The sequence below is a fragment of the Anopheles bellator genome, chromosome 2 (assembly GCF_943735745.2).
Source record: "Anopheles bellator chromosome 2, idAnoBellAS_SP24_06.2, whole genome shotgun sequence".
Classification (NCBI taxonomy): domain Eukaryota; kingdom Metazoa; phylum Arthropoda; class Insecta; order Diptera; family Culicidae; genus Anopheles; species Anopheles bellator.
This window is the reverse complement of record NC_071286.1, coordinates 28,402,950-28,430,097: the sequence shown is the minus strand read 5'-3', so window position 1 is coordinate 28,430,097 and position 27,148 is coordinate 28,402,950. Positions and strand designations below refer to the sequence as shown.

General features: G+C 52.2%; 3 protein-coding genes across 4 annotated transcripts; 1 reads left to right on the top strand and 2 right to left on the bottom strand.

Moving 5' to 3' along the window:
* The first annotated feature begins 4,822 nt into the window (after positions 1-4,822).
* Positions 4,823-19,228, top strand: LOC131211986 (alpha-actinin, sarcomeric). Of its 2 annotated transcripts, none has more exons than XM_058205694.1 (11): positions 4,823-4,885; positions 6,134-6,626; positions 10,218-10,379; positions 13,610-13,864; positions 13,939-14,092; positions 15,447-15,532; positions 15,950-16,042; positions 16,114-16,643; positions 16,713-17,517; positions 17,595-17,924; positions 17,994-19,228. In XM_058205694.1, the coding sequence occupies exons 2-11, from the start codon at positions 6,504-6,506 to the stop codon at positions 18,150-18,152; spliced, it is 2,697 nt and encodes an 898-aa protein (XP_058061677.1). In that variant the 5' UTR covers positions 4,823-4,885; positions 6,134-6,503; the 3' UTR covers positions 18,153-19,228. The 2 variants fall into 2 exon arrangements, with proteins under 2 accessions (XP_058061677.1, XP_058061676.1); XM_058205693.1 differs by lacking the exon at positions 15,447-15,532 and adding an exon at positions 14,240-14,325 and having other exon boundaries at positions 17,994-19,227.
* A 322-nt stretch (positions 19,229-19,550) lies between these two features.
* LOC131207309 (uncharacterized) lies at positions 19,551-20,069 on the bottom strand. Its single transcript, XM_058199920.1, has 2 exons — positions 19,767-20,069; positions 19,551-19,688 (listed from the first exon to the last, which is right to left on the bottom strand). The coding sequence occupies exons 1-2, from the start codon at positions 20,067-20,069 to the stop codon at positions 19,551-19,553; spliced, it is 441 nt and encodes a 146-aa protein (XP_058055903.1).
* Positions 20,070-21,487: 1,418 nt separating this feature from the next.
* LOC131207308 (uncharacterized) lies at positions 21,488-25,430 on the bottom strand. Its single transcript, XM_058199919.1, has 5 exons — positions 24,768-25,430; positions 24,609-24,688; positions 23,464-24,548; positions 22,975-23,395; positions 21,488-22,838 (listed from the first exon to the last, which is right to left on the bottom strand). The coding sequence occupies exons 1-5, from the start codon at positions 25,420-25,422 to the stop codon at positions 21,684-21,686; spliced, it is 3,396 nt and encodes a 1,131-aa protein (XP_058055902.1). The 5' UTR covers positions 25,423-25,430; the 3' UTR covers positions 21,488-21,683.
* Positions 25,431-27,148: the final 1,718 nt, after the last annotated feature.

Below are 27,148 nucleotides of genomic sequence, written 5' to 3'. Positions count from 1 at the left end.
ACGGAAGGACCGCGGTGCTGGACGTTATTCGCAACCGCATTCGAAATCGACGCCATTTGCTTCCAATCAATCCCCTATCGTGCTCTTCTTTCGTGCGCAACAAAAAGAGTTGGATAAATTGTTGGTTTTACAATAATTTGTCGAACCATATTCGTGCAATATTCCCACTATGCCCTACCATTTCGCCCCAGCCGTTAGTTGCTTATCCTCATTCCTTGAAGCCCGTGTGGGTAACGGTTTGCTAATTGGCTCAAAAGTTGGCAAAAAAATGGACCATCGAGTCCAGTCCGACGGTGTGATCTTGAACCAGTCTGTCCTGTTATTTTGTCTGTCCCCTGTGCCGTTCGCGTTCCTGTGGCCCCCATTACCGCCGTCCGGGCGAGACTGGTTTGCTAGTGTCGTTCTTCATTACGTTCCGTGTGTCTGGCATGTCATCCCAGTTTTCCTCGATTTTCCATTCGCAACGCAACGGCTTACGGCGCAACGTTGTGAACACCGTTACCGAGTGGGTTTACCTGCTGGGGCATTACAGTTGTTTTTACACTTTATGATAACCTCGGTCTCGTACCGTACTTTACTGTAAAGTGACCAGAGACCACTTTGTCTGTTTGCGACTCGTGCTCTATTGGCCTTGCTTCTGAGTTGGAGGATTTGCTTGATTGAAAAGTGTGTGGCATATTTATATACTGTTTGTCTTTAACGTTTTTTTGTTGGTCGTTCCATTTGTTTATCAATGTCCTTGTTTTTCCAATGCCAAATCTCCACTCCACTAGCAACATATATTTTTTCTACTATTCGTTGCGGTATCCAGAAGTCTGCAGATTCCTGCACGCGGGGTGTCATCGGCCCGAGATGTATGGGTGGAATCGGTTTTTATTGTTTTCTTTCTTGCACTTTTTTGTTCCGATCCGTTTGTTTGCGTACGCGAATGACGGGGCGCACTGTCCGCGCGCGCGTCCTATAAATAATCCCATAAAGTATCCACCGTGAGAAGATGTTCTATTTTTGCGATCCACTGCACAGGAAAAATCAGAACCCTAAAAATAGTGTTGGTTTAGTTTTGTTTGTTGGCCACAACCGGGCCCCTGCCCGCCCGTTGGCTGGCAGAGCAGGAATTCATAATTTTTGCCTCTTTCGCCAGACCGCCCAGAGAGCAGATGCGATGCTTCAATTCTCCCTAGGAAAATAACGGCCACACCAAAAGTCACAATTTAGGAGGCAGACAAACAAACGGTGCCTCGGCTGGATTAGTCCGTCCGGAGTCGGGATAAAGTGAGGTCAAAATTGGAATGATTAAACAAATGGCTCTATTAATAATGTGTGGAAGTGGAATGAATCATTTAAGCTTTGACTAATTGGAAGCGCAGCGCCGCCGTTTGGTCTGTCAAGTAAGGGTTTTGGTATAGAAATAGGGCCAATGTCGGACAGAAATAAAAACTTGTCCATCGAAAACCGTCTTAAATATCCATGAAGATGCAAGGAGAATTATGACAGTGCCGCCCCGGAGTCGAGGAGGCGGAGACCGTCCATATCACGACTGATCGTTGCACGATCTATTTTAGTCCGTGTCCCGCAGATTTGTGTCGATGTCCACGATGTCGGTTTTGCATGCTGTTTGGTAATCCACCAACCATCCACCTTAATAACGGGCCGCGGAGGAACCTGGTGGGTGGTGGTGAGGTGGCGTAGTGTTGAACGGCTTGTCCTCGAAAAGAAGTGGTCCAAGCAAAAGTAAAAATATGCTCGAGAGTATGAAAAAAGGCGAACGAATTTATTTTTATACAAATTTTGACTTGAGCGGCTGTTTTTGCCATCTGAAAAAATAGTCCACCACAACAACGGGAAGGGTTGATGTGAAGAGCACAACACTCCATAAGAGTTGTTACATCTGTTGAGCCGTGTTGTACCTTTTTGGCATCGTTAGGGTGGTGCTCGCGAAGGAAAGTCCCCTGCCGAACGATTAGTCATTCAGTCCCATTTCATTCAACATCACCGTGCGCTAAATGAGACATCCTTTTGGCTCAAAAATTACACACCAAACGGATCAAAGCGATACCACTCTTTGCAGCTCCATTATTGCTCGCACTTTCGAAGCGCATTCGGTGTACATAAATGGATGTTAGATAATCCGTTGAACTTCGATTACACGCATCAACAATCGAGAAATTGAATACAGCGCAATAGAATACGCGTCATGTGTGATAGAAAATGACTAATTACTTTTAATGAATAACCAATGAAACGATCGCGTGAATTTTCTTTCCAGTTTTGCGCGAAACTCAAGGGCATTCGTGGAACACAACACCACAGGATCACGTTTCCTTTTGCGGTATGACGTGCATTTGCATTTGCGTTTCGATCGGCCTAGGTACGATCAGTCTTATCGTGCACTATCTATGGGCACGATCACGGAGGGGTTGAATTTATTGCTATCACTCTGCCGATTGCAATAATTGTCACACTTCGAAGGTGTAAATAAACTTGATTTTGAATTAATCATACAATTATTAATCAAAAAATGGTATTCTTCAGTAGGAACCAGCTGAGCTCGTTTCTTCTACTTTCTGTCTGAAATGCCTTGTCTGAAGTTTTGTTTTGATGACGCTACGATACGATGACGCTGTTGAAATGCCTGAGCTTTCGCCGCTCGTGTATGGGAAGTGACTGAGAAATTATGCGTGACACATATCTGGTTTTTCTTCTCCCTTTTTGGCACACTGTCATCCGGGACATTCATTTTTTTTACCGGATGCCACCATGGAACTATTGACGCAATATCACTGATTGTGCAATTTGTGAATCAGTTAAGTTGTGTGCCTCACGTTCGACAGTAATATTTCTTGATATAGCGACATATTCCTCTGGGCACCATTTGTAACCAGCTTTGGATATAGCCTTATTTGAGTTTACCTCATTCTTTAACATAATGAGTAACGGGTTCACAGTGTTTGTTTGCCTCGTTATACTTCAATTATTTGTGGCGTTGCCGTTTGATAGTTTTGTTTATGTTTGTTTTCCATCGTGTGGGAAAAAAGGGGGGAAAACCCCGCGACAAAACAAAAAAAAGGAAAATTGATTGCATTGATTGTCATTAATATTAGTTTCGAAATGCTTCTATTTCCCTTGCCCAAGGGGGCAAAGTGTTCGATCGTCTAATTATGAAGGCAATCAATATTTCGCACCAAACAGATCGCGATCTGATGGCCGAGCATCTCAGCCACTTGATGCGATAAATGCCCTGCTGCTCTCTATTTTTTTTTACTCGCTCCCTATTGACTTTTTGTGACTTTCGATGAAGCTGCCCGACGAACGTGGGAGATTCGGTTAAACAATTCACTGGGCGGACGACTTCCGATGCTTATCAATCGTGTACGATTCCGTATCATTTCGTGGGACTGTAGCAAGTGGCATAAAAAGTAACAACACCAGCACCACCTCGAAGGTACAGTAGACGATACTAACCGGTGCCAAAAGCGTAATAATTGGTTCTTTTTTTGTAGATAAGGAACATGCACAAACCGCACAAAACCCTGCACCTGGTGCCTGCATATTGGCAACAGCAGAAAATGGAAACATCTCCACCATTGTTGGCTGAACCGGTTGAACCGTTTCAGAATTAGAAGTCACTCGTCGCAATTTTCCGCTCCAATGGCCTAATCTTGCCGCTCTATGCTAATAGAAAAGGGAACACAAATTTGGCCACGGAATGTGCAGAGGAGCAAACATGGGTTGCGCTCTGCAGTCACACATATCGCGGTCGCGCGCTACCCTCAACGGCATTCCCGGACGCCTGTGTATGGATTTGTAACGAGCGCACACTGTTTGCTGTGATTGAACCGAACCGTAGCATAGCCGAATCGAATCCATCCATGCTCTGCCGCTGTCTGCCGGAAGGTTTAGAGGTTGCTCCCTCTTTTTTTGTTGGTTTGCGCATGTTACCGCACCATCCGCCAATTGGGTGTTGAAGGTTCTTCTCTTCTCATTTTAAAAATAGCACAACTGCGTGCGAGCGTGCGTGAGCGCTGAGCCGTCGCACTGGCGTTACCCGCCTGCATTTGCACGGACACACGAACCGCGTGTGTATCCAAAAGCTAATGTGCTAATGTGCTTCAACTCCCGCCACGGCTCGAACCGCGGCGGTACCAGCATGATTCTGTAACTTGAGCTCACCTAGCGGCAGTGGCGCTGCTGCTGCTTCGTGCATGTCTCAGGCTAATTGGTGTGTCTAATGTCAAGAATTCGGTTACCTCGCGAGCGATGCGTATGGATGCTAATCGGTACTAGTCACCGTTCTGAATGGCCATCCCCCTTTTGTTGATTTTTCCCGCGCTATTTTTGAATCAATTTTCGGACAAACATAGTTGGGTGTTTGTTTAGGTGTTTGTTGTTTGCAGACACTTTCGTTATGCTTTCGTAGAAGCTCGCACTAATTTTCACCTGTGCATCATCCCTCGAACGCGACCTTCATTTTCGTGTGGGGCTGTGCCTCTCTGCCACTGTCGGAGAGAGAAAGAAAGAGAACCTGCGCTCTCGCAATGACGGTTTTGTGCGCCAGCGCAGTGTCAGTTCCGCTCCAACGTTCGAATGCTGCGCGGCTGCTGACCCGATAGAACCACCCGTTGTCTGCAGTTCCGAGCGCACTAATCTAATCTTACCATCTGCGCAACCACACGGACTCTCGGTTCGAGAGAAAGGATCGCAGTGAGGATATACGTAGCGCGAGCGCACCGACTGCGGATGCGCAAACTGCCAACCCCGAAGTCGGGCTGCCCGTGGCCAGCTGGTTGAGCTGTATGGTGGCGGGTCTTAGTTTTGGGTTTGCTACCAACGCGAACAGTCCGCCGATCGAAAACTCATCTCCATTGCTCTCGTCCCTGAGCAGACCGTAAGGATCCTCTCTGCGGGTAGCGATCTACCGTACGTGTTTGTGTGTGTTCCAGGATGTGGATTGTTCAAAGGATGGAGAATTTCGTGCTGGCTCTTTGCTCTGAAGAGACCGAACCGATAAAAACCAAACTACCAAACATCAAACACAGTGCTTGCAGTGAGCTCTTCAAGTGATCGCCGATATCAACCAACAACAGAGCTGTGTGGCAGGCAGCAGTTATGGCTAGAAATCATTTTCTCCTTGTTTTCGACACCATCCTTAGCCCTGTGCAGGGTTTTATGTATGGTAGCGTGAAGCTGAAGCCAGTTTTTAAGTGGCCCACAACTTCGGGTGTCTGAAAACTGTCGATTTCCTTTGGGCACCCCAGCTGCTCTAGATCTTTTTAAGAAAATGTTTTACATTGCATTGTAATAAGTTACGATTTCTTAAAATTAATTTGTTCGAATGGCTATTGGTGGGAAAGCGGTTGATAGCGGAGCAATTTTCCACAGAAAGTTTCTCTGAAACAAGCTTATGTAATGATGCCGATCATTGGATCATTGGGGTCCGTGGGCATCTTCATGGGTTCTACGTTCGATTTCTGGTTCGATCAAATCGCTTTTCCAACAGCCTCTCGGTACGGTAATCCTTGCCGAGCTTTGTGCGCGAGTGACTTCTGACGGACTCGGTGGAGCTGTTGTCCGTGAAACTTGTCGTAATAACTATCCAAGACGATAAATGGCGAGATCCGACAGTGGTGAGAAAAGGATAATAACCCAGCCTCGCGTGCTGCAAGTGGTTCGCCCATCGAGGACTTTCAAGTGCAAAGCGACACTTGGTATTTTGCTCGCTGGTGCTGGGATTACGTAGGTGCTTATCGTGCGTGCAAACAGTGTGTGCAATACTGTACAAGTGGTTTTCACCGTCTCGTGCACGGCGAGGATCGTGCTTTTTACGGCACGCGGCCCGAAATACTAAGGATCTCGCCGTGCACGAGCCGACCGGTGGACGGATACGAGAAATCTAGAGAAGATCGACGAGAGAGAGAAAGTGTGATCGCGAAAGAGAACGGGTGTCGGAAAAATCGGAAGTTGGTCGAAGTAGTGAGAGCGACAGACAGAGAGAGAGTGAGCGAGAGAGCTTTAAGCTCGTGTGTGTTCTGTGTGTGTGCGTGTGTGGGTGTGTGGGTGTGTGGGTGTGTGGGTGGGGTGTATTGTTGGCCGTCGAGAGTGAAGCATTTTTCTCATGTGATATTTTTTCACGCAGGCAGCGAAGGAAAGGGTCGCGAAAAACCCTGAGTCTCGTCTCCGGAGCCGAGGATCAGATCTCTCCCTCTCTCTCTTTCTTTCGTTCTCTCTCTCTCTCTCTTTCTCTCTCTGTCGCTGCGGTGAGAGAAAGCAACAAAGGAAAGCAGAGCAGCCGGGGGCCGAAGCAGGAAAGAAGGGAAACAGGCAGTAGAAGCAGCCGCGCGGAAGCGATCGCGCGCGGTGCGATCGTGCGGGCCCCGTGTTGACGGGTTAGTTGCCTAGTGTGCGCGATAGCGAGTGCCAGTGCTAAGTAGTGTGCCTAGTGGTGCGCCGGTGTGCCATAGAAGAGCGAAGCGAAACGAGCGAACCGACGAGTCGACGGCGACGAGATGATGGAGAACGGTGGATACGACGCCGGGCAGTACGGCGGCGACGACGGCTACATGGAGCAGGAGGAGGAGTGGGAGCGGGAAGGACTGCTCGATCCGGCCTGGGAGAAGCAGCAGAAAAAGGTAGGTATGGGCGCGCGAGGACCTAAGCGGGCCACTCCAGTGGGAGTTCCAGGATCTCCGACCACCCTGACGAGGTGATGACGAACGCGATGACGAAGATGACGTACAGGAACGGTGGCCACTCTCGGTCACGTTCGTTGGCAGTAAGGATGTAGGGAAAGGGAAGGGTTGGCTGTCTGCCCAGTCCATGCGTCATCGGTCCAAGATCCGGCACTGGACCGGACACGGCAAAGCGGAGCCCGCCACCACCGACCTGCCGATCTCGACGATCTGTGGCGATCGTGTGTGATGTAACACGGTCGCGGCGCTTGCTTCGCATCTTTGTTGCCCCGCGAGAGAGCGGAGTGGATCTAGTAGTTCATGCGCTCAAGGTTGCGTGCTTGAAGAAAGCGGTCACTCGCTTGCGCGAGAGAGAGAGAGAGAGAGAGAGCGGATCGGAAAATGCCCGAGAGTCATCTCCGGGAAATTGTTTCCACGGAACGGCTATGGAACGCATTGACTCCAGATGTTGCTGTCGTTCAGTCATCTCGACCAGCGAAGACTTGGAGAGAGTCGTGCTCGAAGAGGAAAGAGTCCGCCCGTCGTAAATCAATCGACGGAACGTGCAGCAACGTGTGGAGCCCGCCAGCGAGTCGATCCATTTTCGGGCGAGAATGTGACAGACTGGCAATAAAATGTAGCTGAACTGGACACGCTCCCTCCTCTCGCCGGGGTCGTCCGGCCGGATGATATGGCTGGCGACCGCCACCGTTGCGCCCCCATCGCTCACTCCCACGGATCCGTTCCGCTTTTCGGGGTGTGAAGGACTGATCTATTTTCGAAAACTGTTAACAGCGCGCATCGTCCGATGGCGGGGCTAGGTGGTTAGCTCGTTGCGACCGTCGTCGAAAGTCCTCCGAAAGTCCTATGTCGTTTCCTTGCGCTGGTTTTTTTGCCGTTTCTTTTCGGGGTCGGTTTGTTCAACAGCTTTCTTTTCCGTGGTCCGTCCGGACTTTTGGCCGTATTTTTGCTTGCCAACGTGCCATAACCACACACATCAGCTAGTGGCAGCCAGTTCTTGAACGCCCGTCTAAACGAAGCGCCCCTAATGATGATGCTTACGCGGTGTGTGGTGCACGCAAGCGCAAGCAAGGCGCCAACCTAGTGCGACGAGAAGGACTGTGCGCCTCCATTTTTTCCTCTCTGCAGCAACGGCACCGTCGACGGAGACTCGACACCGAATCGTTGACGGTGGATTGTGGTAATTTACTGGTTTAAAAACCTCCCCGATGCGAGATATTCGTCCCTGTTTATGCTTCCTAGAGTCTTTTGAAGATTAATCGAATTGGACATGAACTCACCCCGAATTTGTCCCCGAAATATCTTCTATAGCAGGTTGTGTCCTGCCGAAGTGCTTAACAATGCCGAACACACAGCGGAGCACAGCAACAAACCGTGCATGGCTGATGCTGATAAAAGAGACCACAAGTGACGCCTATTAGACGACAATTAACTCTTTCCGTCGGGAGTGGCAATTAAGATCGAACATACCGGTCCGTGGCGCACAGCAGTAAGTGCATCTCCGACTGTTCGTCGCCCAAATGTCGAGCGTCTTATCTCTAGGGTGGGTGCTGGGGGGGTGTAGTTTGAGGTCACAGTCGACGAGCAGAGGGTCGGCGAGCGAAAGAGGAACTTCGCGCATATGTTGGCGCCTGCCCTACAACCTCGTTAAGCGCGGGCCCCAGCATTTGCCATCGACGGGTTGCATTATTTGGCTCTAGGAGCACCGTTGCCCCTGTGTGCATGTCGAGTGCCCGCTGGTACTGGTGGTAGCATTAAGCCAGTGGTCGATGGCGGTCGAAAGGCGAGTATATTGGCGAGGCCTGTCTGAGGGTTAGCGGTGATGCTGCTGCTGCTGCGGCAAACAAACCAAACGCTCGTGTACGGCTAGCAAGAAAATGAAAACCAGAGGAAAATGTGGTTAAGGACAACTAAATTTAGACTGTTAAGCACAGGAAAAAAGCCTCACTTTTGTCTCTCGCTCTCTCTCTCTCTCTCGCTTTCTCTTTTTCTTTCTCTGTTTGTCTAACAAACGCGTGGGGGGGTATCAACAGCGAGGGACCACAGATCGTCTCGTGCTGATCGATAGCCAACAAATGGCACTGAAGTTGCTAATTGTTTTCGTTGCGTCGGCGAGAAAATGCGTCAATCAAAGGGAAATTTTGCTCGAAAACTGCGCGAAAATCACGCCGGGCCATGAACGCCGCGTGTCCTTTGCCGTGCGCCAGCCGACGGAGCTCCTGCTCCTGCTTCGATCGGGCAGCATGAACAGCCTCACCGTACTAACAGCAACCTGATGCGCTATGTGGGAAGCCTGAAGCATAAGCGAGCAGCGGGGCGCATGCGCACGCCTCGCGGGTTGCGTAGTGCTGCTATTTGCGTACCGCGCGCGGCTGCACACGCACGCACGCTGCGGCGCGGGAATGCGCGATTGCGCCTAAATATATCTCCGCCAATATCGAGTCCATTCGGAGTCGGTGGCCATCGTGTTTGGCCCACCACCGAAGTATCTCCCTTTTCCCCACGGGTTTCCCTCCTTACTCAAGCTTCCTTCGGCTGGGTCCGATCTTCCGATTCTGCCGCGGGCCGCAGCTCAGACGATCACTTTCTCTCCGGCACAGTGAACAAATAAAACCATTATAAGAACGGCCGTTCTGACATTGAGAGCTATCCGAACGCCGGCGTCGACCAGGTGTTCCCACACGTCGTTTATGTTTATGGCGATGCTTCACTGCGAACGTACCGCACCCTAATGAGATTGAATAGCTTCCTGTTTGTGAGGCAAACATTAAGGGCTTTGGAGGAACATTAGAGCTGCGGTTGAAAATTTTAAGGATTCTTAACGGATCTCCGAACGAGCAGAAGCCACACACTGTTAGACAGCGCAGTGTGGCTTCTGCGAGGTCTTTTGGGTTCGCCACCTTGGCCACAACAGGGGTGGGGTGGGATGGGCAGCAAAGCATCGTGGAAATGCCGCCCCCGAATTCATGAATAAACAGCACAGAAATTGTTTCGCACCCATCCATATCGCGCGCACCGTCCACCGAAAATCAGTGCGGGGCGGCGACCCGTATTTATAGAACTCGAAAGAAAAACTGTACCACCACCACCGGGGGTGGCCTCCTGCGTCTTCCACGGAGCAGAGTTTTCCCGTTCAACGGAGCGTTCATGGGGAAAAATGTGCCGTAATTCTCGGCCAACGTCCAACAACCGGGCCACCATTGCGGGGCCGCTGTCATCGTCATCGTTGTCCTTGCGCGCGTCACCGTCACTTCGGCCGATGGGCGCCGCCTCGCCTTGGTTCCGTTGGCTGGGTGTGGGTTGTTTCATGTCAACGCACCGCTTAAAAGGGGCTTTTGGGAGGGGGTCCAAACCAAAAACAACTATTGATTGTAAACACGTACCCAACAACGGCGCGATGCTGGTGAAACCTGATAACGGACTAGATATTTGCTAGGTGACATCAGACACTCAAACAGCACTCAACGCGTGGTGGCAAATCGATTAAAGTTCCGTTTGTTTCTTTCTTTCTCCTCCCCCCCTCAAAAACAGACCTTCACCGCGTGGTGTAACAGCCACCTGCGCAAAGCCGGTACCGCGATCGAGAACATCGAGGATGATTTTCGTAACGGTCTCAAACTCATGCTCCTGCTGGAGGTCATCTCTGGCGAAACCCTACCGAAGCCCGATCGCGGCAAGATGCGGTTCCACAAGGTAAGTCGCTGCCGTCGCCGTAAAGGAAAGACCTATATTTCATCCGCACACAATCTGCTTTATATGACTTATGATGCCGCTTGACAAATCTGCCATTGTAACACCCTCGGTGCGCCAAAGCGGTGTCAGTATAAATATCTGTCAGATCGTTTTGGTCAGTGATAAATGTCATGCCGTTCGCGAAGGTCTTAGCGCAAGAATAAATGGCTCCTGGCTGGGGACCCATCGACGCAAGCACTAGGGGCATTTATCAAAAAACGCTAGCGAATGATAAATAAGTGTGGCACATTTACGCAAGGATGCTGTGTCAAACAAGTACCACGGAGGAACCCGAGAATAGAAGGAAATGAGAAGTATCCTGTCTCGAATCGATGGCTTCTTAGCCTTTTCCGTTAGTACAGCATTTTTAGTACAGTTTAGTACACAATGCGGTCCAGTTGAATGAAAACCCCACGTTCTTATCATCTAGAAAGCTGAATGTTTTTCATCTTTGCAAATGTTGGTTGGGCCAAGCGTCTTTTCGCGTTCTGCGGCACTATCTACGACCAATGTCGTTTATGCTGACCGGCGGAAAGTTTGATTGATTGTCATGTTGTTATCTCGTACAGCCACGAATCACCATGTAATTGTCATATGAAACGTACAAAGGAGTTCCATAGACACAGTCCGACAGGGCGCTGGTCTTGCCATCAGTTCAACCCATCTGAACTAATATTGCTTTCCCAGCGGCCCAGATGGATGGGTCAGGAACGCATCCAAGGTCGCGTACTGCGTCTAGTAACCCTGGCACACCCAAGTAAGGGGGGGCCTCCCGGTCCACGGCGTTTCTCGCACGTGCGGTTAGCGATACATATGAAACGACCTGTCACAACGCGCGCGCTGCTGTAGCTTGGGCAGGGCGCAACGCCTTCAGATAGTCTCTGTTGCAACTGGGAAGGGTATTCTCCCTAGAACAACGCTGCAATCCCACGCGTTCCCAGCAACCGAAGGTCGTAAAAGCTGTATGTGGCCAGCTGATGGCGGTGCGACGACACATTTTTGAACACCCCGACCAGCCGACCAGTGTGTGGTGGACATACACGATGGCTGGGCAATGGAGCGAAGGTGTTGTTTATTTAGGCCACATGCAACCCACTGTTTACGAGGCCGCCAGTGATCGTGATCGTGACGGTGAGATGTGGTTGATGAAGGTGAGGTGTTGCGCGGCCGCTCATTAGAAAGGACCCTCTTTCGATGTGGGGCGGTCAATGTTAAAATCTAATAAATCATTTGTGACTTGGAGTACAGCCAATAAAGTCGACGGCCACGGAGGTCCCTTCTTGGGCTGCCAAATGGCACTCAGTATCGCTGATGCGCCGATCCTGCTCTTTCTCTTGGCCCTCCGGGGAGGGCTTCAGGTTTACGGTTACGAATTTTCTTCGCCCTGGATATTGGGCGCAAGTAATGAGCAATTTTGTTCAATGAAGAAAACATGACTCATTAGTGTGGCCACGTCAGGTGACACTTGGTCGTCTGTTATGGTAATCAACGACCGTGGTTTCCTCAGGTGCTTCGTACGGCTTGACTACACCGAAGGGCAGCCGTTGGCTCATGACATAGGGTTGGCTGTCTCGCCGGAATTTTTTTTATATTTTCACAGTTAAAAATAATATGAAGGTTTTCGTTGAGGTGCGATTCAAGCAAAGTTGGGCGCCAACTGGTGAAAACTGATTTCAGAAAATACCTGAACCGAAAGGTGGTTTTGTTCACTACCGAAATATCGAGCTAAAGTTATGAAATATCAGTTCTCGTTTTACTTTGTTTTGAGGATCTTTCCCATAATTTTTTTTAAATTTTGATGAAAATACATCTTATCATGTACGGTTGCAAACATTTATCAAACTAGCATTGTTAGCTTGCGCTTTGTGGGTCCTGGTGGCTGGCAACAGTTTATTGCACAAACTGCAACAAAAAGTAGTATCGAAACGATGACTAGTTGCCTGTCCTACCGAGAAGTGATGGTTTGGGTAAATATAAACTTATGATTCGTCAACATACATTTTAAATCCCCATAACACCGTTACCGAAAACACTGGCACGTTAGTAAAGAGAGACAGAGAGAGAGAGAGATCATCAGCTCGCGTGGGAACCATTGATTAAAAGTATAGCCGCACCGTTTCGCGACCGGCGGCGGCGGCCATTAAGCAGACAACGTAACAGCGAAACGGTAGCGAATATTTTAAGACTTCTGAATCATCCACCTGTTTGTTGGTTTTCATGGCGGTACACCACACACTCGCACACGTAAGGCTGGCCACAGGACGTCTCGTTGTGCCGGGAAATGGCCGGGAATTGGATTGTGTAGATTGGCAACGTGTGTTTTGTATGAGTGTTCACATGTAACGCTGGCCGCGGTCTTTCTTCGTGAGGAATGCGATCGGTTGCAGGGGGACCCACAGTCGGGAGGGAGACATTTTTGGGTTCTGATTTCATCCCAAGAACTGTGTTCAAATTGTTTGCCTAACGTTAGAGCGCGCGCACACGACTCTACTACAGCATCCCCACTAGCGGCCACGGTGCAATCCGACACCACCCGCGGGGACGACGCTCCCTCTAGGCGTTTATAAGGGGCCCCGCATTACCGCAGCAGATATTCAATATGGACATACGCTTTTATACGCGCCATGGCCACACCGCAGATGGCGCTGGCGTTTTCCGGTAAATTGAACGCACCGTGGTGGCGGCTGTCGGACATGTCGGAACATGCCGTCCGAAGCGCACTACAGGGGTTGGGACCACTTCCCTGTATCGTACCCTCCACGATCGTCAGGGTGATCGCTCTCACCAGGCAGAGACGGCATGCTCGGAAAACCACAACGTGCGCCCTTGCAGCAGTGCCATTTTGCAAAATGTGTAATCCAATAAGTGGCCGGAGAAGCGCTTCCTCACTGCAACCCGGATGATATGGCTGCAGTTCTGTGTAGGGCCCGATTGCAGGAGGAATCTGAAGCAATCTGGTCCGCTCCGCGGCGAACTCTTTCGTAATCGATGATGCTATTTTGGTTGCCCGCAGATCGACGATCGGTACAGGAAGTGGTCGATGTGGTGCAAGCTGCTGGGCGACTGGGTGATTGGCGTCCAAATATGTTGGACATTGAGGGTTCCCTAGAAAAGAGAGAGATAGAGATAAACGATAGTAAAACTGAGAGAGAGAGAGCGGCCAACTGATCAATTCATACTTTTTACCACAGATTGCCAACGTAAACAAGGCACTGGACTTCATCGCATCGAAGGGTGTGAAGCTGGTGTCGATCGGCGCGGAGGAAATCGTCGACGGCAACCTGAAGATGACCCTCGGTATGATCTGGACCATTATCCTGCGCTTCGCCATCCAGGACATTTCGGTCGAGGAAATGACTGCCAAAGAAGGTCTGCTGCTGTGGTGTCAACGTAAGACCGCACCGTACAAGAACGTCAACGTGCAGAACTTCCATCTTAGCTTCAAGGTAGCCCTGGATGCGACACCGGTATTGGGAGAGGCCGATATACTAATCCGATTATTTTCGTATCGCCCCAACAGGATGGTCTGGCATTCTGTGCTCTTATCCATCGCCATAGACCTGATCTGATCGACTACTCCAAACTGTCGAAGGACAACCCGCTGGAGAATCTCAACACGGCGTTCGATGTCGCGGAGAAGTATCTCGACATTCCAAGAATGCTTGATCCGGACGGTAAGTTGTGCCGGCCGCGAAGTGGCACGGTCCACCACGAGCAGAGTGCGCCTGCTCGTTTCGTCGTTTTCTTTCCGGTGTCCGGTTTTTGGTGATGGTTTAAATGGTTTTGTTGCAATCTTTCCAAACAACCACCACCGTGTCTAGATCTGATCAACACACCGAAGCCCGATGAGCGCGCCATCATGACGTACGTGTCGTGCTACTACCATGCCTTCCAAGGAGCACAGCAGGTTGGAACTGAATCCGCATCCCCCGACTACCAGTAGCTTCTAACCGCTGCTAGAACGTGTTGTTTTACGGATTGCGCAATGTGTGGTTGTGATGTCCTAACGAATGTACCCCCGTTCGCGCGCCCCTTGTGGACAATGTGTATATCGTTGCGTGTTTGTGTTGTCGTTTGAATTAAAATCCCAAACTAACCCGTCGTCGTCGTCGCCAGCGCTCTGTGTACATGCGCGATTTTGTCCTTGTTTTTGTGCAGTACTGTGGCTGCCTCTTGCTTTATGTTTCAACAGATCACCTTCATTGGAGCGATCATTTCTCCACATGAGTTTAATAGTCCTCGGTCCACAAGAGAAGCCAGTGTTAGATATTGAAACACACCAAGAAACGGATCGAGTCAACGTCAACGTATTCCAAATTAACGGCTTTTGGCTGGTAAACGTCACTCTGACGTAATGTTTGACATTCTCGAGCAAAACAATCACTCAACACAGTGAGCGTTGCTCCGGACGTACAAAGCAGCATTGCGCACTGCTGCGCGCGATGGCCTCTGCCCTGTGGCAATGTTGTTTATCCTAACCGCTCATATTACGTATGTTTTGTCAATTGCGTTTGTTTTCTTCTTTTTTCCCTCTGGGCTTAACTCTATTTTTACAGCAACATCAGCAGCGCGCAGCCAGCTGAAGAACGCCGCCACAAAACGCCTGGGTTTTCCTGCTGTTGTATTTGAAATAACCGCTAAATGATTGGGAACGGATACGCATCCGTCGGGGAAAGGCTAGTGCTGGCCACGATGATAACCCCCGTGCAAACATAACACACGCCGTAAATGATTAAGGTTTACAAACTAACAGACCGTTGAAATTGTTAAGCAGCGCACCGCGGAACTGTGCACATTCGGAGAACGGTGCGCGCCAAAAACAATCATTGTGTTTCTCTAATGCTAATTTCAGCGAACCATTTGTAAGCTATGTTTGTGAGTGTATTTTTCTTTTTTCTCTTTTTCTCTCTTTTTTCTATTGCGCTTCCTCGCTCGCTGTGCCTTGTCTAATTGTCTGCAAACACCACACCACACCCACAACGAACACGCAAACACATGAACCGAAAAAAAAAAAATTATCGACAATAGACTTACAGAACACCGCCATGCCAGATGAGCGCGCCGTTATGACATACGTTTCATCTTACTATCATTGCTTCAGCGGGGCACAGAAGGTCTGTTGTTTTCTGTTTTCCGTTTTACCATTGACTACTGCGATCTACTACTGAGGGCCGCGCGAATGCACTTCCCGAATTCAAAAACTGTCAAACTGTCTTATATGTTTTGCTCTTTGTTAATTGTTTGTTTTTTATTTATGTTACCTCTTTTCGCTGGGTTTTGTTCTCGTGTTTCTAGCCTCGAAAAAGCGCTTTGAATTAAATTTTAATTTCCTCTGATCTGTGTTCATCAAATTTGCATCGAAATGCTTTCTGTGCTGAATTTTGTTTTCCCGTTTCCCACCACGAATGGCCTCACCGTTCGTCCGTGGCGAACCAGAATGGCTTCTCTATCCGGCAATCCAATATGTGGCGCGGGCTATCGGTTCAGAGAAAGAGACAGATATTTATTCGATTTTCCCCCAAACCAACCAGGCTGAAACCGCTGCCAACCGTATCTGTAAGGTACTGAAGGTCAACCAGGAGAATGAGCGGCTCATGGAGGAGTACGAGCGACTGGCCAGCGATGTAAGTAGAGGCGCTACACGATTGGCGTCCTTAGCGCGGCTTGTAAAACGTACGAATGTCCTACATTGCAGCTCCTGGAATGGATTCGCCGTACGATGCCGTGGCTCAACTCGCGACAATCGGACAGCACGCTGGCCGGTGTGCAGAAGAAGCTGGAGGAGTACAGAACGTACCGCCGCAAGCACAAGCCGCCACGTGTTGAGCAGAAGGCGAAGCTCGAGACGAACTTCAACACGCTGCAGACGAAGCTGCGTCTATCGAACCGCCCGGCCTATATGCCGACCGAGGGCAAGATGGTGTCGGACATCACCAACTCGTGGAAGGGCCTGGAGCACGCCGAGAAGGCGTTCGAGGAGTGGCTGCTGGCCGAAACGATGCGCCTCGAGCGTCTGGAGCATCTGGCCCAGAAGTTCAAGCACAAGGCCGATACGCACGAGGACTGGACCAAGGGCAAGGAGGAGATGCTGCAGTCGCAGGACTACCGCAACTGCAAGCTGAACGAGCTGAAGGCGCTGAAGAAGAAGCACGAAGCGTTCGAGTCCGACCTGGCCGCACATCAGGATCGCGTCGAGCAGATTGCCGCCATCGCTCAGGAGTTGAAGTGAGTGTTCACCGAATTTGGGGAAGCCAGCGGACCCTGGGTAAATCGTTTGCGCTTTCAATTTCTCAGCACTCTGGAGTACCACGATTGTGCTTCGGTCAATGCGCGTTGCCAGCGCATCTGCGATCAGTGGGATCGCCTCGGTGCGCTGACTCAGCGCCGCCGCCAGGGACTGGACGAAGCGGAACGCATCCTGGAGAAGATCGATCTGCTCCACCTGGAGTTTGCCAAGCGGGCGGCACCGTTCAACAACTGGCTGGACGGGGCCCGCGAGGATCTGGTGGACATGTTTATCGTGCACACGATGGAGGAAATCCAGGGCCTGATTCAGGCGCACGATCAGTTCAAGGCGACGCTCGGCGAGGCTGACAAGGAGTTTAACGTCATCATCGGGCTGGTGCGCGATGCCGAAGCGATCGTGAAGCAGGAACAGGTCCCGGGGGGTCTGGTGAACCCCTACACCACGCTCACGGCCGATCTGATCAGCCGGAAGTGGTCGGAGGTGCGTGCCCTGGTGCCGCAGCGTGACCAGACGTTGGCCAACGAGCTGCGCAAGCAGCAGAACAACGAGATGCTGCGTCGCCAGTTCGCCGAGAAGGCGAACGCCGTCGGACCGTGGATCGAGCGGCAGATGGACGCGGTCACGGCCATCGGTATGGGCATGTCGGGCTCGCTCGAGGAGCAGCTGCACCGTCTGAAGGAGTACGAGCAGGCGGTGTACGCGTACAAGCCGAGCATCGAGGAACTGGAGAAGATCCACCAGGCCGTGCAGGAGTCGATGATCTTCGAGAATCGCTACACGCACTACACGATGGAAACGCTGCGCGTCGGCTGGGAGCAGCTGCTGACGTCGATCAACAGGAACATCAACGAGGTACGTCGCCGCCGCCAAAAGTACAGCGCGAATGGAGTCACCCCTCACCATGATGATCTATCCGGTGTTTCTTTTAGGTGGAGAACCAAATTCTTACTCGCGACTCGAAGGGTATCACTCAGGAGCAGCTGACCGAGTTCCGCTCGAGCTTCAACCACTTCGACAAGAACCGAACCGGACGGCTGGCGCCGGAGGAGTTCAAATCGTGCCTCGTCTCGCTCGGCTACTCGATCGGCAAGGACAAGCAGGGCGATATGGACTTCCAGCGCATCCTGGCCGTCGTCGATCCGAACGCGTCCGGCTACGTGCAGTTCGATGCGTTCCTCGACTTCATGACGCGAGAAAGCACCGATACCGACACGGCAGAACAGGTTATCGACTCGTTCAGAATTTTGGCATCTGACAAGGTACGTACGGCGGCCCCGCGAAGCGTATCGTGCCCTAATTACAATGCCCCTTTTGTTACGCCTTCGCAGCCTTACATTCTTCCCGATGAACTGCGCCGTGAGCTGCCCCCGGATCAAGCGGAATACTGTATCCAAAGAATGCCACCGTACAAGGGCCCGAATGCCACCCCCGGAGCGCTGGACTACATGTCGTTCAGTACGGCGCTGTACGGCGAGAGCGACCTCTAAGGAGGCGATCATCGTCGTGTGCGTCGGGCGGGCCAATTCTGGCCAGCAGCCAGTTCGAGTTGCCATCGGCGTGGGGCGGCGTACAACTAAATGCACAGAACACCAACGGGGCGGCACGGAGGAGGGACATGTGCGCCGCGCGCATGTGTCTGCCCGCAACGCGGGGCCTCCATCAACGGGAATTTCACCTCCACCGCGTCTATTATTGCTGTTTTTTAATATTATTATTTCTCTATTGTCATTGGAGAGGGATCGCGCAAACTGTCGGGAGTCGAAGCCCTGTGCCCGGTCTGGCGGCCATCCGGTTGGGTGTTTCCGGTGTTGTGTTTTGGTCGTGTTTAGTTTTTGTTCAAGGTTCAAACAGTAAGATCGCGTGCATGCGTCACGATCGGTGGCTGCGGGTTGCGAACGCGATTTGAAAATCTATTTCGATACAACACGCAAGTCAAGCGCTACTTCGAACAACTAAATCCCCTGAGTACAGTCAATAAAAATGGAGTTCGGATTAAGAAGCAAGCAAGCACCACCGGAAACCTGGCGAAGAAAGAGTCAGCGGTTGCGCAGGTTCGACAGGATCAGCTGTTTTTTTTTGGGTCGGTAAAGGAATGGGCAATGGAAGCGACAAAGAACCATCTGGCTGATGACGATGATGATGAAGGGCAACCATTTTATTTTATTGCATATTTATTACGATTATGATTACGCGAGATTATTGCTACTATTGTTATTATTATTTTCGGTTTTCTTCAACAAGATGATGATAATGATGATATGATAGTGATGATGCAAATGGAGAGATGGTGGTGATCGTCGACAAACAAAAACAAACAGATCAATTAATGAACTCTTTGGAAATTTTATTTATATAATAAAAAGAAACACACACACTCAAAGGAACAACGCAAACAAAAAAATATATAAAAATTCAACGAAAACCCAAAAAACGGTCCTTTTAACCGATTCTCCGTTGCGGAGTGCCAATGAATCGCGATCGACACGGCGGGTGCACACTCGATGCTTTTTACCCATTTGGCCGTTCATTTGGACCGTTGTACCCCGCCCGGGAATGGAATTCCCTTCTTCCCCTGGCGGAGGTCCATCTGTCGCTTCGGTCTCGCAAAACAAAAGACGTGGTTACGTGAATTTTCATCGGCTTGTGTTTTATTCCTGTGCCTTACTTATTCTACAAAATATTCAACAACGAATTAAATAGTGTACAATTGTGCCTAAACCTAACTCTAATATTGACAATTGTCTACGTCCCGAGTGAATGAGACCTCCTCCGTGTGTGTGCTGGTGACGATCACATTACAACAACAATATTCAACAACTTCTTCTGCGATAATTGTAGCTCATCGCCGAACCGCGGACGGCAGGAAGGATGCGCGGCCTGCCGATTCATGGTGTTACTATTGTTGGAAAACTCGGTCCCGGTCGAGGACTGCCCGCGGCGGTGGCCAGCTTGTGCTTGTGCTCCCGGAAGAAGTCGCTGAAGAAGTTGGTGTAGTACATGCACGCCGTTTTGCATCCCGAATACTGGAATAATGTGAAGGAAGGACGGATTAGAAAAATGGACCGAACGGCTACTGGCGGTTTCGTAGTTCGAATACTTACACAAATCGCATCACTGCACATCAGATCGCGGACGATGCGCTTCTCTTCGTGCAAAATTTTGCAGTAGTCCCAGCACATGAAACAGTTTGGCCGATCGGTGCACTCGTCCGTCACGACGACGTTGTTGATCGCGTCGTGTAGATGCTTCGCGAGGCAAATGGTACGACACTGGCGTACCGGTTCCGCCATCGGTTTATTGTAGTCACTGATGCGATGCACTACACGACCGGCGCTTAGTCCGACACAGCAAACGATCAGCAGGACCAGGGCGCTGACTGCTGACGACATGGTTCGAGACTGCATTTTCACCCGACTGGACACTGTACAATTCACTGGAAATTCTTTCACGACACGCTTCGATGGTTGCCAGAAACGGAATGAGCCACCTCGGTTGATGCCGCGACGCTTTCTACCACCCGTAGGTAAGCTGTGGAAGCTTGCTGGCTGTTGGATCGAGGTACACACGAGAAGGACATCTTTTAAACCTTCGTCAATGGACGTACAGTCCATTCATACGAAACGCCCGATCGGGGGTAGTGAGACAGAGCACATCGAAAGTACCGGAAATGTACCGTGGTCCTTGCTGCTTTCAGCTGGACAGGTAGCACGCCGATGGCGGCACGAGAGTTCGAGTGCCCGAGCGAGATGAACGATACGTTTCAAAAACTTTCCCATCCAGCACCGCCGGAAATTCGGTTGGGAAATTTGAATCTTCAACCCAGGAAGTGGTTGGGACTGGGTTTCCGGTTCGCGCGGGATGGTGCTTAAGTGCACACCGACAGGATGTGGAATCCAGCACAGGAAATCGGAGGGATTTGGTTCAATTAACCGAGACGGACAGAGACGGTGTGTTCTACCAAGCCGAAGTTGGTGTTGAAGCCGAGAAACCGAGGCGTAATTAACGATTAAAAAACTGTTACCCTGCCCCGGTGTCCACCGGTTACAATGACCACTTCTCGCCACTCGCCCGGCACGGGTAGCAGTGGGTCATAAAAAAGAAGGGTTGAGCTGAATCGGTGCCGGACGCTCGCTACAGGCCAAATCAATGGGCAGCGTGCGGGTATTTCCCGTTCATTGAAGAATGGTCCGGTCCGGACGGGCGTGCATCCGCAGAACGGGGTTTGTGCCTGGCCCGGCCGCATCTCGGGCGTCCCAACACCGGCGAGGTACATGAACCACATCTGGTTTCCCAACGCAGACAGGACAACGCCTTCCGTCGTCGTCCTGTGTGGGAGCGCATTATCGGTTCTCAAAACATAAACAAAAGCTGGTCGTGAGAGAGTTTAATTACCCGTCCAGTGCCCACGCCACGGACTGGCGACGGAGTCCAGCGGGTACCACGAGGTCCAGTGCATTTCATCTCCCACAGTGACGACGATCATCGACCGGCCTTACCCGATTCACCGCAACGCCAGAGCTCGCTCCGTTGACGATCCAATTGGGTCGATTGACCACAAAAAGGCCCTTGGGTTTCTAGCGCCACTTTATGGCCCCCGCCGGATACGCTCTCTTTGTTGGTTGTTATTTTTTGAAGTGTTATTTTTGGGTCTGGTTTTGAGCGTTATTTTCTTAGCGGTCACACAGCAACGTGCTCGAATCGAGCGGGAAGCGGAACTCCATAAAGCCCGGCCGTCAGGTCGTTTCTTTGCGCGAAAAGGATCCCCGCTTTCTGTCGAGCTACATAACCATCATACGTTTTTTTTTATTATTTAGCACGCCTTACGCCATCTAATCTACGTGGACTTTGTGGCCCGGGCCCGGCGGCCCACTACTGCTTCCCCCGTTCTAACCTACTCAACAACTTTGGGAGTCCATCCGTCCTAATCCCCCTAGCCACTAGCACTACGATCGAGGAAACGCCTCGCGCGCAAGTAACAAATGAACAAGCGAAACAAGCAAATCCGAAATCAGGCGCACTCAAAGTTTCAACAGAACACTCTCCGCCTTCGAGAACGAACTCCACTCTTTCCGTCGGCCATTATCGTAGACGTAGCGCAACGGCATCGGGGCGGCCGCCAGGTGCTGCTGCTGCTGCGTCCCTGACACGATCAGCTCGAACTGGTTGTCCTTGCTGAGGAGCGACGCGTTGTTGAGCGACGTGTAGTACGCCACCTCGGCCGGTGCCAGTATGGCGGCAAAGTGGCCCCGCACGTGCCCGTTCAGTTCCGACTCCCCGTCGAACGCACTATCACAATATTCGCACAAAAAGATGGACCTGACCTGCGGCCTGCTGATCGGCTGCTCACCATCGCTTCGGAGCCGTTTGCTCTTGCGGCCCCCAGAAGGGGGCTGGACGGTGACCTCCGACGGCTGTGGGGTCGCCTTCACACTCCAAACCTGCTCCCCGCCGCTGCGGACCCGCAGCGTCAACGTGGGCCTCCGGTAGATGGCGTGCTCGTCGAGGAAGACCTGCAGATTCTCGGTACTCTTGTTGTACTGCGCCGTGTGGACCTCGGCGTGCCGCGCCAGCTCGTCCTCGGTCGGTGCCCCGAACGAGCAGATCGTGCACGGTTTCGCACCAGCACCGGTCCCGTGCCGTTCCAGGTGTTCCGTGGCGGGGGCTTCGCCGAAGAACCGTGCAGGACACCGGGGGCAGTAGTAGAGGCACGTCGGAACCGTCCCTTGGGCCAGTATTTCAATGTTATCCTGTCCGCCGGCGTTATCCCGGCCGTTCGACGCCAGCTGCAGTTCCAGATGGTCGGTGAGGTGCTGTAGCGAGTCAACGTTAAGCGGACTGTCGGCCGTTGGGTCCGACGGTGGGCCCAGCATACGATCCAATCCGATCAGGTCCGTGGCGTCTTTGTCATTGATTTCTACGATCGGCTCCAGGGTGCTGCTGGCCAGCTCGTCGTGGATGGAGCCGAACGGAGCGAGCGGTGGCTCCGTGGCCTCGCTTGCGGGCTGCTCCTCCACGACGTAAAAGGAATGGTTGGTTGGTTTGGTGCCCCGCAGGTAGTGGCCACCGCCGTCCCCGTCCACTACCACCGTCGTCGTCGTCGTCGTTGGTTCGTCAGCGCTGTTGGTGGTGAGCTCGATGAACACGTTGCCGTTGTGCTTTAGCCGGCAATGTCTCTGCAAATGATACGAAACGGGTTAGGCGAACCGGATGCAGGGGAACCACCCTCCCAAACGACACCGGGACACTGGGTTAGAACACGGTGTTAGAGAAGCAGATCCCGAACGGGCGGCCGGTCCGATCGTTATATACCTGAATGACATGCTTCCAGTTAGAGACCTGTTGACAGTGACCGCACCGGTACGGTGCGTTGTGTCGCCACGTGGGCATAGCTACCTTCTGGGTACCACCCCCTGCACCACCACCACCACCACCACCACTACTATCACCACCGTCCCCCAGCTCCAGCAGACCGATCGGTTTGTCGCTCGTGGCGCCATCACCAACCAGGGCGCCGTTAGTAGGGGAACGGTCGACGCACGGGTTAGTAGCTTGGCTACAGAACGAGGTGGATGGCGTACAGTTTTGTGACTCGCCGGTGGGTCCCGGGTCCGGTGCGGCCACCGTCTCACTCTCGGTCGTGGTCTCGTCCAGCGAAATGGTCGGGATACCGGCCGGAAGCGTGATGTGGACGTTGGTCATATGCAGCACGAGGTCCTCTTTCGACGACGCACTGGAAAGGCAACGGAAAGGAGCGAATTAGGAACCCTTCAAAGCGCTCCGCGGGGGGTGATCACGTACCTGTGATCGCAAACTGGACACTTTGCGTCTTCGCGTGCGGCCGAATCCTCCGGGTGCTTCTCGTCCTGCTGCTGTTGCTGCTGGAGCAACAGTTTGAAGCCCGGCAGGCTGGTGATCGTCTGCAGATCGATGTTGTACGTACGGCAGGCCGTCATCAGGTCCGTCACGGCACCACCGACCAGGGACTTGCTGTAGACGCCACCAGCGCCAACGGCCCCGCCGGCCCCGACCACGGCCGCATCCTTCGCGTTGTGGTCCGTGATTTGCATCAGCGTGATGTACTTGTTATACTTGGTGTAGTTCCGGCGGCCCGTCTCGTCGTTCATCAGGACGCCGGCATTTTTGTGGCTCGGATCGCGGATCGTCTTCAGGCGGATATGCTTCGTGATGTCCCACCGCCAGTTCGAGCGGTACGCACACAGCGAACACTCGAATGGTTTCTTGTTCAGGTGCCCGACGATGTGCACGTGGAAGCGGGACGCCGTCGAGGCCCAGAACGAGCAGTGTGGGCACTTGAACACCTTCTTCATTACACCGCCCACCGGGGGTCCTGCCAGCCCCGCCGAGGGGCCCGTGATCGTGTTGGTCACCTCACCGTACCCGGGCGCCGTCTCGATCCCGCAGTACGTTTCCGATTTGTTCTCCAGAATTTCCACCTCATCGTCGTTCCCGTCCGCTGTCTGCTTCCGGTCATCCGGCGCTCCGGTCGGGGCGCCTAAGCTCGATTCTAGCAGCGTTTTCCACACGTCGCTCGACGAGGACGTGCTGTCGTGTTCCGCGTTCGGAAGCAACACCACGGGACCCCCCGCCTGGCTCGAGTCGTCGATGGACTTTTGCAGTAGCGACGTAATGAGGTCCTCCTTGTGGGCCGCCGCGATGTGGTTAGCCAACTCGACCGTGGACTCGTAGACCAGCTCACAGAACGTACATTTGGTCGCCGGCGCTTCTTGGGGTGGCATCAGGGCGGACATTGGGACCGGCTTTAAGCTCGGTTCCTTCGCCGGACGTCCGCCGGCCAGCGGGATGAGGTTCGGGATCGGTCGGTGTCGCTTCCGTGGGGACGACCGGTCGCCGCCCGGTGCCACCTGGGAACGGGATCAGGAGTTGTAGAACACACAAATCGGGGGGGCCTTCGCGGGGCTTACCTCATCCGACGGGGTCACCAAACTGGGTAGGCCATCCATTTCGAGTTTCAACGTCTTCTGCCCCAGGCCGAAGTTGGTGTCTGAAAGGAAAAACGGGGGACGCGTTTTTTGTGAGGGGTTGGTAAGCGATCGGCAATTTCGTTTCGCGGGGCCATTTACCAGTGATGGTCCGGTTCCAGGACTGCTGTATCTCGAGCAGCAGATCCGACAGACCGGAAGCAACAAGTTGCTGCTGCGTGTTGCGTGCGCTCGGCGTAGACCCTTTCCTCGGGTGCTTCGGTGAATCGGCGTGCGGTTGACGCCTGTGCGGCCTAGTAAGCTCCTGTTTTACCACGGTCCTTGCGTCCGAGTGCGGCCACGGTTCACTGGTGGGCCCAGCTGCACCGTGTACCATCTTCATGTGGCGCACCAGCTTCTGGTGGTGGCGCGACGCGTACAGACATCGCGGGCACCCGTTGATGACGATTTTCTCACCGTGCGTGTCCCGCAGATGGGTCAGGTACTGGCGGGGATTCTGCGTAAAGTACCGGCAGTGGCCACACGAATAGTTCCGCTTCACCTTACACTGTGGAAGCACTTGCTCTGCCCTCGATAGGCGCTCGTCTTCGTCGTCGTCGTCGTCGTATTCGTTGTCGTCCTCGTCGTCGATAAGTGACGACCGACGATAACAGCGTTCCTGCCGCTCGCTCTCCTCCTCCTCGGTTGCTTCCGCCTTGATGCCGGCGGTGTGGCTCAGAATCACTTGCTCTCCGCTCACCACTCGACGCACGATCAGTTGGTCCCCGGAGCGCTGCACCATGGACGGTACATCCATAGCTGGGGAGGGTTACACAAGCATAATAGGGTTTCCTGCAAAAAAAGGAGCGCACACGGACCGGGAACATAAACCGAGGGGGTCACACTCTGAGCCACCGGGGACCGTACCATCCTGTGTGCTGAGGGCCAATAACCCGGGACGGGGACAGTGTTCGCAATGAAATCGAAAGTCTAACCGATGGCACTTTCACCCCACGCAGGCGAACTGATAAGGAAAATCGACTTATTTACACACATGCACGGTTTTTCCCGCAGCACGTCACGTCACGTCGGTCGGTCGGATTCGGTGGCCGCGTGTGACATTCCGAGCGCATGCGCTTTGCGCGGATTTCACGCCGAACTCACGCACTACTACCAACTACAAGGGGGTTTGGTTGCTACACTACCGTGCGTCAGCTGACTAGATGCTGTCAGTTTGGCAATGGAAAAAACTAAACAGGCCTTGTGATTGTGTTTCAAAACGGTTCAAATCGTAACGGTTGGCCCAACGTATACGTACAATGTAAGCGTTTGTATTGTTTACATTTTTAGCGGTTTTAGGTACTTATTGTGTGTACAAATAATAGCCCGATAGCCATTTACCCCCGTCAGTATGACAAGTGTTCTATGAGGCGAAAAAAGGTAATTGAAGCACATTAACTGTAGCATGTTGAAGGACATGCTCCAGTGCTTAGATCGTGCCAGCCAATTGGGTTCGTTAATTTAAATGTGGTAGTTTTGATTTAAGGAGACCTTGCAGCAATCGTTTACACGCCGGGAATGGGAATGCACTCCTTCAACGGCCGCTTCAGACGATACTGCCCCATCAGATAATCTTCTTTTGGGACCGGGGCACGATCTTTTTCGGGGCGGCGGTGGATCCATGAATTGGGATCCTTAATATGCTTATGGGATGGAACAAGGGTGCACAATCAAACGGCGATTACTTTGAATGGAACCATCTGGAGGTTCGTATCAAAATGATTAGCCTTCTTTAACGAAAGGAGTCGCAAACTTGAAGACTGCGAAGCAATTGAATACCAGCGCGCATTCGAATATTCTTCACGGTTGTGTAAGCCTTGGGCGTCGATTATTGAGCACGCATCCGCAGATGTCACGCAGATGGCTAGCAGCGTGCCGCCACTGTCTAGTAACTCTCGGCAAAGTAATTACGTTTTTGCAAACGGCCCTCCGGTTGGCATATTAGAGTGTCTCGCTAACGCTCGGCCAAGGTTGCCATCGATCGCAGTCACGTGCTTGCCTGTGGCGACTTGGGTAGAGCCGCGGAGCTCTCTTGCGTGCGTGTTCTGGCGTAGCGCGGCCCATATGCTCTTCTCAGAACCGCGCTACGTCGAGATTATTCTCGGAAGATATTTGAACAGATGAGCTACCGCCGTGCGCTGCGTGCTACCATTACGGTTCGTGTGTCTGTACGTGTGCTTGTGATTCCAGGCGGATCATATTGCTATTAGGAATGGCATTCCGCTGCCTGATACAGACCATGTGTGTCCTTCAGTGCGCTGCTTCTGGTGCTGGTGCTTCGTCCGGGCTACGCTCTCTTGGCACCCAAAAAGGGCTTCCTATCGCTTCACTGTGGGGCCACTTATCTACTGTCACTCTTCTGTTAGTTTTCACATTCACTGATAAGGACGGACGGGCGCGGTCGACTCACTCTGTGGCGTCCGCGTGGAACCGACGGATAGCAGCAGCAGGTTGCGCGGATGGGCCGGACCCTCTAAAAATAA

Bases quoted from the DNA above. Each gene is read 5' to 3' on its own strand.
- LOC131207308 (XM_058199919.1), bottom strand. From the start codon at position 25,422: ATGGATGTACCGTCCATGGTGCAGCGCTCCGGGGACCAACTGATCGTG. The intron at 24,689-24,767 runs GTAAATGGCCCC...TTTTCCTTTCAG, and splicing joins CTGGAACCGGACCATCACTG to ACACCAACTTCGGCCTGGGG. The intron at 22,839-22,974 runs GTATATAACGAT...TATCATTTGCAG, and splicing joins ACTGGAAGCATGTCATTCAG to AGACATTGCCGGCTAAAGCA.
- LOC131211986 (XM_058205694.1), top strand. From the start codon at position 6,504: ATGATGGAGAACGGTGGATACGACGCCGGGCAGTACGGCGGCGACGAC. The intron at 10,380-13,609 runs GTAAGTCGCTGC...TTTTTACCACAG, and splicing joins GCAAGATGCGGTTCCACAAG to ATTGCCAACGTAAACAAGGC. The intron at 15,533-15,949 runs GTCTGTTGTTTT...CAAACCAACCAG, and splicing joins GCTTCAGCGGGGCACAGAAG to GCTGAAACCGCTGCCAACCG.
- LOC131207309 (XM_058199920.1), bottom strand. From the start codon at position 20,069: ATGCAGTCTCGAACCATGTCGTCAGCAGTCAGCGCCCTGGTCCTGCTG. The intron at 19,689-19,766 runs GTAAGTATTCGA...ACATTATTCCAG, and splicing joins TGTGCAGTGATGCGATTTGT to TATTCGGGATGCAAAACGGC.